At 40.2% G+C, this 15,378-nt stretch overlaps 1 protein-coding gene and 1 pseudogene across 12 annotated transcripts in view; both read right to left on the reverse strand.

Annotated features, from left to right (window-relative positions):
- RGS22 (regulator of G protein signaling 22) overlaps positions 1-15,378 on the reverse strand; it is a 119,925-nt gene that overhangs the window by 71,692 nt on the left and 32,855 nt on the right. For all 12 annotated transcript variants that reach the window (XR_012378273.1, XR_003207974.2, XM_073893032.1 and 9 more), the window contains exons 6-10: positions 14,992-15,160; positions 11,737-11,866; positions 9,095-9,716; positions 6,814-6,975; positions 1,790-1,964 (exon numbers count right to left, since the gene is read on the reverse strand). Coding sequence is in view for 10 of the 12 variants with exons in the window: in XM_073893032.1 (XP_073749133.1) it covers positions 1,790-1,964; positions 6,814-6,975; positions 9,095-9,716; positions 11,737-11,866; positions 14,992-15,160 (1,258 nt within the window). In the remaining 2 variants the exon portion in view is untranslated. The remainder of the gene's footprint in view (positions 1-1,789; positions 1,965-6,813; positions 6,976-9,094; positions 9,717-11,736; positions 11,867-14,991; positions 15,161-15,378) is intronic.
- On the reverse strand, positions 3,370-5,479 carry LOC112823274 (alpha-adducin pseudogene; annotated as a pseudogene).

Here is a 15,378-nt window from a genome sequence, read left to right on the forward strand (position 1 = left end):
TTTGACAGAGAGAGCAGAAGCAGAGGGAGAGGGAGAAGAAGACTCCCTGCTGAGCAGGGAGCCTGATGTGGGACTCCATCCCAGGACCCTGGAATCATGACCTGAGCTGAAGGCAGATGCTTAACCGACTGAGCCACCCAGGTGCCTGCCCAGGGATCTATTTTAACAAGCTCTTTGGATGACTCATGCATATACGCTGAAGCTTCAGAACCACCAGGTTACCGCAGTGCTTCGAATACGGATCCCCTAGCAATCCTATTAAAATGTGGGTTCCAAAATGTGACAATTATGTTCAGGCAGGTTGAAAGCCTCAGTTCTAAGCCAACCTCCTGATTTTACAGAATGATTCTGACCCATTCCAGAGCAATTAAATCAGAATCTCTGAAGGTGGGACCCAGCCATCAGTAGGTCTTAATGAAAAGCTCTCTATGTGATTCTAATGAGCACCTAGGGCTAAGAAACCACTGACCGAGAAAACATGAAAAGTCTCTTCAGCTCTCAAACACTACTTGTTGAAGTCAAACTTTAAGAACTCTCTCTACCTTTTAAAATAAGATACCCTGAACATAAAATAACCTCTTTGGAAGGGGTTGTGTGTGACTATGGCTGGTAACACTTAACATTCTGTGACACATTTAAAGGCTATTAAGAGGGGCGCCTGGGTGGCTCAGTCGGTTAATCGTCTGCCTTCGGCTTGGATCATGATCCCGGGGTCCTGGGATCCAGCCCCGTGTCAGGCTTCCTGCTCGGCAGAGAGCCTGTTTCTCCCTCTCCCTCTGCCAGCTGTTCCCCCTGCTTGTGCTCTCTCTCTCTCTCTCTCTGTCAAATAAATAAATAAAAATCTTTTTAAAAAATAAATAAATAAGGGCTATTAGGATTAAAGACTCTTTACTCCTGAAATGCACGTTCTGGCTACAAAGTATGTAGGGTTATTTACTTCTTCTGTATAAAGTTGAACTTCTCTTTTCTTTTTTGGCTTTTTCCTTATCTTTTTGTACTATTTTATTCTCCCCCATTACAAAAACTACTCACTACTTCTAATTCTGCTGTTGCTACTTCTCATTCATTCATTCATTTATATTTATTAAGCAACTATCATGTGCCGGGCACTTTGGATAAGCGCTGATATTCCAGTAGGAGACTATAAGAAAATAAACATTAATCATGTGGTCATGAGTACTATCAAGCAAAATCAAGCACAGCAGAGGGCTTGCGCAATGATGGAGGGCATCTGTGCCATCCTATGCGAGTGTGCTCATATGGAAATGTCAAGGACAGCCTCTCAATACGTGACGCTGGAACACACACCTAAAGTGAGTGAGGGAACAAGCCACATAGGATATCTGGAAGAACAGTGCTCCACGTGAAGGGGACAACAAATGCACCATTTCCCGATTTTTGCGTGGTGTGTTCCAAGAACAGCAGAGAGGCCAGTGTGGTTGGAGTAGACCAGGTTCGAGAAGAACGGTAGGAAACGAAGTCAGGAGGTCAGCAGGGGTGTGTATAGCTGTGTAAAGACCTGGGATTTTATTCTGAGTGAGAGAGGAGGTCCCTAGGGAATTCTGAGCAGATGAGTGACCTGATCATGTATTTTTAAAGGCTCATTCTGGTTGCTTGGAGGAGAACAGACCATGGGTTTTCTTAACTCATAACTGTTGCAGGATGCACATTAACAACAACCCCCTCAAAAAAGCTTATTATAAAACTTAAGTATTAGTGCACAAAACCTAAGCATAGATATTTTATCATAAACTTAATAAAGAAATCAAAGTATCAATGTCTACCCAACCTGCATAACAGGTATCTGTGGAATGCAAGATTTAGGTCTTAATGGCAAGAGGGTTGCCATTTGTGGAAATGGGTCAACATCCTTCCTTGGTTTCTCTTGACGTAGGTGCCAGAATTTTAGTTCAGCACTAGCATGTTTTGCTGAGGATGAATGAGTAACACAGAATCTTGGTGCCCTAATCAAAGGAAAAACAAATTTAAGATTAAGCTAGACAAGAAGCCTCAAAAATCGAAAGCCTACAAAATCTAGAATGCCAATGCTCACAATTATCAGTCTTACCAAATCCTTTTTCTAAAAATTCCCACTTTTTTCCTGCTGCCTTGCCTTAAAAAAAAATGCTTTTCTACAATATATCGACTGCCTGAAATCACACTCACTCATATAAAGAGGCAATATACATTAGGAAAAAAATAATAAAATTACATTCAAATTACTATCTGTTTGATAAGAAAAAGAAATCTATATATCTATTGTATTGATGAAGGAATTTTTAAAAATAACTTACAGTTTCTAGTAAAATAAACATAAAATGCATATGTGGTCATTTTAAAGCAGTAAAAAGAAGGGGCATATGCACCCCAATGTTCATAGCAGCAATGTCCACAATAGCCAAACAGTGGAAGGAACCAAGATGCCCTTCAACAGATGAATGGATAAAGAAGATGTGGTATATATATATATATATATATATATATAATATACACAATGGAATATTATTCAGCCATCAAGGATAAATACCCATCATTTGCAATGACATGGATGGAACTGGAGGGGATTATGCTAAGTGAAATAAGTCAAGCAGAGAAAGACAATTATCATATGGTTTCACTCATATGTGGAACGTAAGGAATAGAGTGGAGGACCACAGGAGAAGAGAGGGAAAACTGAGTGGGAAGAAACCAGAGAGGGAGACAAACCATGAGAGACTCTGGACTCCGGGAAACAAACTGAGGGTTACAGAAGGGAGGGGGGTGGGGGATGGGGTAAGTGCGTGATGGGCATTAAGGAGGGCATGTGTTGGGATGAGCACTGGGTGTTATATGCAACTAATGAATCACTGAACACTACAACAAAAACTTACAATGTACTATATGCTGGCTAACTGAACATAATAAAAAAACTGGTAGATGAAATTCACATTTTAAAATATAAAAACATTTTTATAATGTTTAACTATACTACTAAAGTGGATTTTGATTCATATGCTCTATTTTCAAGCCTTAAATTTAAAGATAAGAATTAGTTTTACAACAATTTATATAAATGACAGACCAACACTACTTCCAGAAACCCAGGAAAAAGAATGTTTGGCACAATGTCAAGGCCACACTTAACTGGATGGCTCTCCTGGTATTTAGTCTGTGGGCTCTTTTTTTTTTTTTTAAGCAGTTTCAAGCAGACAGATTTACTTGAATTACAGCTGATGCATAAAGCAGATTCAGGTTCAGGCTAAAGAAGGTTAATGAGGAAGGTTTGCTTTCAATCCGGGTCAGAGGGGCTGGATTCCCAAAGCCTCTGAAGCCCCAGCTACCCAACTTGCTCTACGTCATCTAACTATGAACAGTAAGGTAGGCACAGACCAAGCAGTTGATAATACAGCTTGGCACGCAGACACCGGACGAGAGAGACTGCAGCAAGGGTTTCACGCGATCGTGTGTAACGTTCGTCCACACCTTAGTCTTCGACTTGGGGCTGCTTCCATTCTAACCCTCCTCAGAAGCATCGTCGCCCCGGCCAGAGCTCAGCCATCTTGTCTTCTCCCGCTGCTGCTTCTGAACACTGTGTCTGAGAGGGGGGCAAGTGCCCGGGTCCCCGTCACCAGTGAGGGAGTAACCTGTGACATTCGCAGGAGCCTCCACGTCGCTGTGTTTTTTAGATTTCTCTCTCAGAGCAGGGTATCGGTAAGGGTAGCCGTTCTGTAACCCAGATTATCGAGCATCGGCATGAGGGCTTCAAACTCCTGCTCGCCAATCTGCCACTTGGGAGGTGAGCTTGTGCCCTCCCCAGCCGCGGACCCCGGGGAACGGGATTTGGCTTTGTACTTGTCAGGATCCAGGAGGACCAAGTTGTCCGGCCCTCCTGCACTGGCCAGAGTTCGAACCTGGATCTCACACGCAACCACCAGGTTATGGATATAGTAGAAGGCCTCCTCAACACTCCCTCCGACCGACACGAGCCCGTGATTCCAGAGAATAAGAACCTTGCTTTTAGGCCCCAAGTTTTTCTGAATTAATACTTTTTCCTCCTCCTCAACCAGAATCCCATGATAATCATGGTAAGCCACTTCTCCAAGGAAAAGTGCCTCCGGGGAGATTGGCAAGAGGCCACATTTCATCGCAGAGACCACGGCCCCTGCTGGTGTGTGGATGTGCACCACACACTTCACATCCGGTCGCGCAGCATAAATGGCAGAATGTAACACAAAGCCAGCCTGACTTACGCCCAGATTAGTACTTGCACGATCTACTGCATCTCATTGTATATTGATTTTAACCAAACTGGATGCAGTCACTTCACTATAGAGAAGTCCAAAGGGAACAATGAGGAAATGTTCCTGCTCGGAGCTCACTCTGGTTGTGACATGATTGTAGATAAGCTGAGACCATCCAAAGAGATCTGCCAGCCGGTAAAATGCTGCCAACTTACACCGCAATAATTTCTCCCCTTTGTCATAGGCGATCGAATCGGATCCTCTCAGGTCATTCACAGGGGTCACCATACCAAGACTCATGTTCAAGGCCGCCATCCCCCCTTGTGGAGCTGCGGGATAGACGTTCAGTACGTTCGTAGTCATGAAATCTGCAATTTGCTGTCGCGCCAACACGCCTGTGGGGTTCTTCCCCTTCTTAAATTGTTCCTGTATCATCGATTCCAACTCTTCACAGAAAGCAGGACTCTGCAGGATCATGGACACCCTCTTCTTCTGCTCCATCATATTCGAAGTCCTGGCGAAGGTCCGGTGCCATGTTCCTCTCTCGCAAATACTCCGGATTGTTCTCATCCACCCTGTCGAAGTACCACTCCTTGTGAGGGGCTGTGGTCGGGGGTGGTGAGGTCACCACGGCGGCCCGAGTGTCACCATTCATTGCACACTCTTTCTTGGTTCCTCAGGGGGCGAATCGCTGGCCGCGCACAGGCGCTCCCAGGTCCGAGGGCGGCCGCCGCACGTCGGCTCCGGCTCGGGGCTCCGGCTCGGGCTCCGCCCCCTGTCCGCCGCGCGCTCCCCAGCCCGCAAGCCCGGGCCCGCAACCGGCCTCTCCGCCCCCTCAGCCCCAGCGCTGCCCCCGCCGCGGGTGGGCTAACTCTTTATTGGCTACAGGGCTAACGCCAGCTGTCAGGCCTGGTGCTATTTGCAGCTTGGACCGGGTTTTCTCCCTGATGCCACAGCCCAAACACAAATTCTCACTCTATTATTTCAGGTTCTGGTAAAAACAACAACAACAACAACAATAAAACTGCCTCCCTTTAAAACAGGAAGAAAGCAGATATTCCCCTGATGTGAACACAGGTTGGGAGTGGAAGAAAATCCAAAGTTTATAATTAGTTTAGATTCAGAGAGAACACTGCATAGATCTAGGTGGTCATCCTAACTATATTTCAGAACCTTTACTTGCATACTTGGAAATATCCAAAATGACCTCTTATTCTCATGTCAACCAATAAGGGGAATATCTACAAGATCCTTATACAATAAAGCATACCTGTGCTGGCCAGAAAATCTAAGTGTCTCAATTTTCTGCTTTCCATCATTATACTATACTCATATGGACCCCCATAAGTCTCTGCTTATCTAAAATGCCCCTATCAATTTAATCTTGCATTATTATTTCATTCATAGCATTAAATTTTTATTAGCCACTATGTAACTTCATCAAATATTGTGGAATAAGTTTCACAGTCAATCATAAACTGGTGTACTATTTTTCATGCTTCCATCATGAGTTCTCGTGTACACTGCACACAACTTAATTCTCAAGCTCTAGAGGGTGGGAGAAGGTATCTGTCACATAATACGATCAAAGAAACTGTATTCAATATGATGTGTGTGTGTGTGTGTGTGAGTATATACATATGTGTGTGCATATATATCCCAATAGAAAAATGGGCAAATGAGATAAACAAGCAATTCATGAAAATTGAAATCCAAATGACCAAATGACCGATCATGGAGAAGATTATCAGCCTCACTAGTACTCAGGGAAATGCCAGTTACAACCACAGGACACCAATGACACACTAAACACATACGCAAAATTTTAAAAGTTTGACAATATTAAATGCTACCATGGATTTACAACAATGGGCACTCTCTTATTCTGTTGATGAGAGCATAAATGGATACAACTGCTGTAGAAAAATGGGTATGTGTACAAGAATATACATTACAGCACTGCTTTTAATTGTGAAAAGTAGGAAACAACCCAAATGTTTTAAAAAAATAGCAGTTATGGTATATTCATGCAGAATACCAATATACATCAATGAAAATCAATAAAACTCCTAAACACAATTACAGACAATTCTCTCATGTAATGCTGATAGAAGACACAAAAGAACGCATACAACATGATTCCATTTATATACAGTTGTAGAACAGAGAAAAGTATATGCTTAAGGATTTATTTGCATACACGGTTGGTAAAACTATAAAGAAAAGTAAGAGGATGATAATCACAAAAGTCAGGATAGTGGTTACCTCCAAGGGGTGTGAGGATGTTGTGATCGATAAGGGAACTTCAGGGGTCTTGGCAATGTTTTATTTCCCAGCCCATGTAGTGGTTACATAAGTATTTGCTTCATGATATTCATTAAATCGTTGTTTGTTTTGTTTCTTAAATTCCACATATGAATGAAATATATGGTATTTGTCTTTCTCTGACTGACTTTAAGGAAGGCAAAAGATTTAATAATCTTGTCATTTTAAATCTCCGTAAATTATAAATCGGTAAGACAAAAAAGTATAACTTGTAACTTGCCTAGGAAAAGTAAAAGCAAGTAAGTTTGATTCACATTATTTTTCTCACCAATATAGAAGTAAGGGTTTTACAACCTCAGCCTGAATATTTCTTAAGTGTCCTTCATTCCACTGAGATGCGTCTAGCAGTTTAAGTTTTGATAATATTTCTGCAGAAAGGTAGCAATCTCCATTGCTTACTAGATAGCATTTTTTCATCTTCTCAAGATGTCTAAAACAAAACAAATCCACACACATTGCTATGACATTCAACAAACCAAATGTTTTCACTTCTAAAATGTTTCAGACAAGTAATGAACTATTTCAAAACCAACACTGAGTTGCAGGAGTACCAATGTGGAGATAAAAATATTTCTTACAATTATGGGAATAAGAAGGGTATTTTTGGTAGTTTGAACAATGGTCTTCCAATGATGTCCATGTCCTAATTCCCAGAATCTCTGAACGTTATCTTACATGGTCGAAGGCATTCTGCAGATGTGATTAGAATTTTTTTTAAGGATTCTATTTATCCATTTGAGAGAAAGAGAGAGGGACAGAGCGAGCACGAGCAGGGGGGAGAGGCACCCAGGGAGAAGCAGACTCCCTGCTGAGCCGGGAGCCCAACATGGGGCTCGACATGGAGCTTGATCCCAGGACCTGGAGATCATGACCTAAGCCAAAGGCAGGCACTCAAGCATCTGAGCCACCCAGGCACCCCAGTGTGATTAGGATTTTGAGAAGATTATCCTAGATTATTTAGATGGGCCTAATGTAATCACAAGGGTCCTTCTAAGAAGGAGGCAGGAGGGTGAGTCATTGAGAAAAGATGTGAGGATAGAAGCAGAGGTCAGAGAGAAGATGCTACATTGCTGGCTTGAAGATGGAAGAAAGGCCACGAACAAAGGAAAGTAGGTGACCTCTGGAGGTTGGAAAAAGCAAGGAAACAAATTCACCCCTAGAGCCTCCAGAAAGACTGTAGCCCTACCCACCCATGTTAGACTTCCTAATTCCAAATGGTGACAGAATAAATTTATGTTGCTTTAAAAGACTAAGATACTAATATACATCTTCCATGTAATCAGTTACAATAAAATCACTAATATTTATACAAAGGCTTTAAGAAGATACTATGTGAGCTTTATTTAAAAGTCAGTAAAGTGGGGAGCCTGGGTGGCTCAGTCCTTAAGCGTCTGCCTTTGGCTCAGGTCATGATCCCAGGGTCCTGGGATCGAGCCCCACATTGGGCTCCCTGCTCGGTGGGAAGCCTGCTTCTCCCTCTCCCACTCCCCTTGCTTGTGTTCCTGCTCTCGCTGTCTCTCTCTCTGTCAAATAAATAAATAAAATCTTTTAAAAAAAGTCAATAAAATCCTAGAAATATAAAAAATAAATAAAAATAAAAGCCATTAAATTTGTGGCAATCTGCTACAGCAACAATAGGAACTAATACAGGATTGATCCTGAAGAATTTATATAGGTTGCTTGCATGTAACTTCCTTAATATATCTTGAAAAGTGGTAGTGGCTTTCTACTCCATGATCCACCAAGTCATGGCTGCATAATCAACCATTTGAATACCCCTGATCCTATAAGTATGCGCAAAAATGAGCTCTATGATCTGAACGCCATTGAAATAAGTGGAATAACCCAGTTACTGGTATACACTCAGTCAAACCCTTCCTGGGAATCGCAATCTACTGTATTGATCTGCTTCAGAGCAGAAAGGAGAACACAGATAGGATAAAAACCTTCCTAAAGCAGGGTCCTCTTAAGGTTGTTAAGACTTACCGTAATCTAAAACACATGGGATAGGCAAATAAGGACCTGGACCCATCAGACAACCAGGAGGCTCTCCAGAGGATATCTGGCATATCTAGGAGATATCTTATTCAGATATGAATGTCCAAGTGGCATCCAACCAAAGATCATGGGATTTGTTAACTGAGCAGGCTGCTAGGAACAGCAGTCTCTTACCATGGCATAAGGTACATTTTATATAAGGTATCTGAAGTCAGTGTGGTTATATAATGGAAAAATTATTTTCTCTACAAAAATATATCACTACAATGTTATAAAAATAAGACAATGATTGATTTGAAAGCAGGTTTAGAATCCATGGGAAGAAACATTATGTGAACCCAAACAATTGCCACTATTTGTATCTGAAAATTATGAAATCACAGAACTAGTAAAATCACTATTATTACAATAAAATAAATGTTATTATTCATTTCTAAAAGTATAAATTACATTTTTATCTTTATTTCAGGCTTTCTGCCTGCGCTTAAGGTACCCAAACTAATATTCCATAATTAAAAAAAAAAACTATTGAAAGTAAAAACTAGACATACCTTTGATGTCTTCCGGGGTCCTTAAGGACTTTCAACCTCTCGATATCCATCCATAATGACCAATATCTCTCTCCTAATGTATCTTTTATAAATTTCTTAAATCTTTCAAACTCCTTTCTATTGCCAATATCATAAGCTTCATGAGACATACACCAATCAGCCCTGGTTTCTGGTCTAATGCTCTCACTCTTTGAACTTGCTTGTTCTAACATCTCTTCTGACTTTTCATTTGTGATTTGAAATGTTTCACTTAACAAAACATTCCTGCCAGGGATAGGCTCAAAACCCTCCTCAAGCACCACTTCTGTTACCTTGTTGAAATTTATATAATCTGGGCTTTCCATCAGTGGCTCATCAAAAATTTGATGAATTGCTACTCTCAATATAAAGGTTACATAAGATCTTAAAAACTCTTCCCATGTTGAGAAATGCAATATAAGGCTTTCATCAGTATCCCGTTGCCTCTCAAGGTATATTCTCAGAAGGGCTTGAGAAGGAGTGTCTTGTAGAGAGATGGACCCAATGTTTTCGTCTTCTTCTTCAAAATGAGAAGTTAATCTAATGGTTTCAGATGAGTCCCTTTTTATCCTCCGGTGAATTCCATCATCAAAGATAAAGCTGTCTGCATTAAATCATAAAGGGCTATTAGATCAGATATGAATACAAAGTTGTTTTTATTATTAACTAGATGTTGCAGAGCCAGCATGGTAAGTGGGTTTGGCACAGGTAGGGACTTCGTGTACATAAGGGGGAGTTCTAAAGCCACATTTGATACCACTAGAGAAAAAACTAACAGGATTGGCCATGTCTTCCTTGGACATGAAAGTGGATAACAGTGGCAGATGAACGAAATATCTGACATCCCTATTACAGAGGATCTTCAAAAAGATACTATGCACTTTTAAAATGTCATATTTGAGGCTGATATAGAATGTCAATATGTAAAGGCCAAATCTATTAAACAATTAGAATATGTACATTAAACAATTGTACGTATTCTAATATGTCATGCTATAAGATAAAATAAAATTAGACAGTCAATGAACAGATCAGAACTGGAGTCATATCAGTAATTTTTAAAAATTCACTATTTTATCCAAAGGATTCAATTACCATCATACTTAACAACCTACCATCAAAATTACAAAATGGCATACAGTACTTATGAAGGCTTACAAATACAAATGGATTGTTTCATACTTTTTCTAAAGACATATAGTCTTTAGCTCTTATTTTCTCCTTATTTAGAAATCAGTGAAATATCTGATGTCAGTGCTTTATTTCACATGGCAAATCTACCGCTTGAAATGCCATAGAGCAGGAAAACTGTTGTCATCTGTGTCCCACTTCAATGGCCATTTTCTAAGTAATAGGTTTCAAATCCCAATGAACTGGAAGTGTTTTATTACAAGTTTTATTGAAAATGAAGATACTAAGTTATTAAGAGACTTAATTTTAATTTTAATAAATTAAGAGGCTAGACTTCTGTAAACCTATGAAAAGATGCTGGGTATACACTCAATCCCACAGAAGTGGAGGGAGAGAGCAAGGCCTGCATTTCTGTTCACCACCCTCCTGCTACCCTGTCTCTACCCTTTCACTATCTTTGCTCTCCAATTTTCTACTTTACTACTTGGGGGAAACAGCAAGAAACCTATAAATTCAGCTATTTGCAATTAAGGAGATTATTTTCCTTCTTTACCTAGATTTAGGTTCAATTCTAGAGAACCCAGATTTAATGTCTTCAGAGGTTGCTTACACTTTTCAAAAGAATTAGGAACTTTGTGAATTGCTAAGTTCCTCTCCTGAATCACATTGCTAGATTTTTTTCCTCTAGCAATATCATGTTAATGACACCCATTTCTGGAAGTTTCCTCCTATAGCTATGAAAAGTTGGTATCGTCCACAAAAGTTCCCCACGGTAGAAATGTATCTGTTTTTCAAGGAGAAAAACAAGTCTGAACTTAGAAGGAAAACTCAATTTGCATGAACGACTCTACACTTTCAAGAGGCGAGAAAGGTTCCACCCACCTAATTTCAAATATTTAATAATAAGAATCTGTAAACTGTCACAGGAAGTAAAGACAAGACAAACATTTACTGACTGCCTATGAGGGACCCGGCACTAGGCCCGGCCTTTTCTAGACATTTAGTATCATTATTCTCATCTTACAGATAAGAAAAGCAAGGCTCTCAAGAAGTGGAATAACTTTAAAAAGTCACACAGCTAATAAGCATTAACCCATCTAAACCCATTCTCTTTTTCCTATGCCATGTTGCTTCTCAAAAAACAGTAGAGGGGCGCCTAGATGGCTCAGTCAGTTAAGCATCTGACTCTTGATTTCGGCTCAGGTCATGATCTCAGGGTTGTGAGATGGAACTCCACAGTGGGCTCTACGCTCGACGGGGAGTCTGCTTGAGATTCTCTCTCCCTCTGCCCCTCCCCCGGCTCTATTTCTCTCTCTCTAAAATAAATAAATAAATCTTTAAAAATAAAAACAGTGGAAAGTGAAGTGGGAGGGCGGGTAGGGATGGAGATTATTTTTCTCCCCTACCACTATGTGTTGTACTGGAAGATTAGAACACCAATAACGAAGGATTTAAAGAGGAGTTTTGAAATCATTCTTGTCCTTTCTGCTTACCAGAAACAGATGAAACAACTGGTGTTTCACGTTTGCTGTGGACTACACAAGATGGCAATGAAAACGTTGATGCTGTTTGCAGACTCTGTTTGGCTAATGCAAACCAATCTTTTGTTTGAGTATAGGAGGCCTAGGAAGAAAGGTGCACCTTTGTTTAACATTAAGATCAGCAGTGTTCTCCCAATCGCAGACCTCGACACGTCATTAGAACATTAAATTCGCATAGTGCAATATGAAAGGGAAAACTATGCCATGAAAGAAACGAAAAATTCATTATTTGAGAATAATGGGAAGGAAATTTCAACTCAGATTATCTGGATATTAGATGACCAAAGGTAAAAATGAGCCCCAAATCCATCAAATCCTTCCCCACTCTTCCACCGGAGGCATGCAACCCTACTTCCCGGCTTCATTATAGATTCAGGCCACCTCACCATATCTTGGCAGTCACATGGCTCATCAGTTCTTGGCTGCATCCTTTGCCAGCTACTCCCACATTTACAACTTCCCAATTATTCCCTGCCCCTAATTCTGTCTGATCTGGCTCTGCGTTTTTTACGACGCCTCCCTAATATGACAGACTTATTCTCAGGAGCACTGAAAACCTCCCCAAGCTCAACTGCCCCTTTGCCATAGATTCAGTTTTCACAGTTTTTCTTGGATTGTACGCTCCCTGAAAATTTATTCCTGACTCCATCTGCCCCTGGATGGAGCCTTCAATTTTTCCTTTGCTTTGTGCACCCTCAAGCCAGCTGACCCAATTCCCAAGCTGACCCTCAGCTTCCAGAACCCCAGTCCTGAGAAGCCCTTTTCTCAACTTTCCTGGGAAAATTCCTCTGCCTGTCTCTCTCAGTAATATCCTCACAATCTTTCTAAAATAATCCAGATTGTTCAACAGAAGCAGAGAGGGGAGTGTCCAGCATTACTCTCCTTTCTCCTTTCTCCTGCTGAGTCAGCAGGTTGGCCCTTAGCCTCAGGAATACTCACAAAAGAGGCAGGGCTCAAATGGAATAGGTATTGTTCTCTATGATACAGAATTAGCAGGGCAAGTCGGGCCACACAATGAAACCAAAAAGCAAGAGAGAGAAATGAAAAGTGCCACCTATATAGTCACTATCCCACTTAGAAGTTAGGTTTCCTGGGTGGACACAAGCTTTAAAAGATTCTAATTTCCTTTTGTTCCCTCTTTTACTTCCTTTAAAACCGAGTCATTTGGGCACCTGGGTGGCTCAGTTGATTAAGAGACTGCCTTCGGCTCAGGTCATGATCCTGGAGTCCCGGGATAGAGTCCCGCATAGAGCTCCCTGCTCAGCAAGGAGTCTGCTTCTCCCTCTGACCCTCCCGACTCTCATGCTCTCTCTCTCTCAAACAAATAAAATCTTAAAAAAAAATAAAACCAAGTCATTTATTATTATATGTTCATTCAACATGTATTTATTGAGTGACTACTCTATTCCAAGCAGTATCCTAAGCGCTGAGAGAAGGACAAAATAATGAAGAACTGTTAGGGAATTGAGAGAGGCCAATATACAAAAGCCCTTGTTATTTCAACTGTGCAAAAAGGATTGCAAAGCAAAAATTAGAGAAGTAGTAAGTAGTCAGTCAGACAAAAAAGTAGGTAACTAGTCCACTTAATATGCTTAAAAGATGAGTCAATTGTTTGTGTTTAGATGTTTAATGAAGACTCAAAGAAATATTACCAGCTATCATCATAAAGATTAGTCTTTATCTACAGTCATGATTTAAATGAGTTAAGGGCTCAAAGAATTTTGAATCCTCAAAGTTCAAAAGCTATTAAGAAGATATTAGTGGGGTGATTGGGTGGCGCAGTTGGTTGAGCATCCAACTCTTGATATTGGCTCAGGTCATGATCTCAGTGTCGTGAGATCAAGCCCTGTGTCAGGCTCTAAGCTCAGCATGGAGTCTGCTTGTCCCTCTCCCTCCTCATCTGCCCCTACCCCTCACTCTCTCTGTCTCTCTTTCTAAAATAAATAAATAAAAATAAAATCTGAAAAAAAAGATATTAGATAGTTAAAGTATTAATCAAGTGGACAGAATTGAGTTTTTTCATCACAGAAAACAGCAAAAGTAAACTAGCATAAATTTTACTCTCTTACATTCAATTTAATTTACATGTAAGGAATCAGATTTATTTCCCTAGATTGATTCTTCCTGTTGTATGTTTACTGACCTGTGCTATCAGTACATTTTTTATGACATTCCTGACATTCCTATAATACATAAGAGAAAAAATAAATACTTTAAGCATAAGAGAGAAGTAGAATATGCTTTTTGTACATCCCTAGCATTAGCTCAGTGGAAATAATGCAACTGGCAAAGTTTCAAACATTTTTGCCAAATATTACTGATAGAAATACCAAACTACAAAACTAAATAGGAACTACACAGGAAAATAAAAGGTCAGGTAAGACAGGTTAAGTCTATCTATTCCAACAGAGATGGCAATAGTTTTCCTTTTGTATGACATCTTTGATCAATTGGAAGTGCTTGCCTAGAGGGCTGTGTTGAAAAGAATTTGGAGCCAAGTCCTAGCTCAGCAGGAAAACTGCCATGATTGATTAGCAATGTCTGTCATGAATGGAAACTAGGAGAGCAGCAACACTTGGGCCACTTATTTGCAATTCCTGGTTTTGTACAGAGTTGTGTATAGGAAATGTGTTCCCAGAAAGAAGACCTGATAATTAGAGGCCAGAGATCAAACAATGGTTTTTACTACACCATGACTCTCCAAAAGGACATTTGATTTTAGGTTAGATCTCTTTAAATGCACTCATACAACCCAGCATTTCTTCATGGAGGACAAATTCATCTGATAACAGTTAAAGGGTCATGCATTTTACTACTGAGGAATAATCTTAACAACAGGGAGGAGAAGACCCAATTTATCATCATTTTGTACAAAAATTATAGATTCCAAACAATGAAAATTTTGGAATGAACAATGAAACCATGGATATAATTCAAGGTACCCTTGAATTCCCGGGTGACACTGAGCATGTTCTTCAATCTTGCATTTGGTTCTCTGTACACATGAGGATAATAATACCAATTACATTTCAGGTGAAAGAGTGCAGAGCAAAGGAGTCAGCATAAATCCACAAAATGTTTTGCTAAATCTGCCTTAGAAGTACTTGAAGTCATTTCCCCTGTTCAAGTGGTACAAATGAAATTCCTATCCCTAAAATGGAAGTCTCCTTGAAATGCCAAGTCATGAGGTAACACTCATACTTTTACCTCGCCAAGAGAAATGTAGAACTTTTTCATGATGATAACATTCTCTTCATCAACAACAGGTGGTGGTGGACTGGCTGGTTTTTTCAGGACCCAGGGGGAAAAATCTGCATTGACTGTGATGTTCATGCCTGATACACTCCATCTTACTTGTGAGACCAATTTGGCTAATCTGCAGTTCAGAAAACATACAAACTTGAAATAAGTTTCAAATATGGTAGAATTCAGGGGGAAAAAAAACGCTAAAATTTTATTTTATTTTCAAGTCCATCTCCTCACTCTGCACAATGATTCTCTTAGGATCTGCTAAAATTAATGGCTTATTCACAGAAATACTAATTAAAAATTACTCTGTTTTAATTTATTTTACTTTGATTTTTAATATGGTGG

This window comes from Callorhinus ursinus, unplaced genomic scaffold, assembly GCF_003265705.2.
Source record: "Callorhinus ursinus isolate GAN/ISIS: 27379988/994484 unplaced genomic scaffold, GSC_fseal_2.0 scaffold5, whole genome shotgun sequence".
NCBI classification, from domain to species: domain Eukaryota; kingdom Metazoa; phylum Chordata; class Mammalia; order Carnivora; family Otariidae; genus Callorhinus; species Callorhinus ursinus.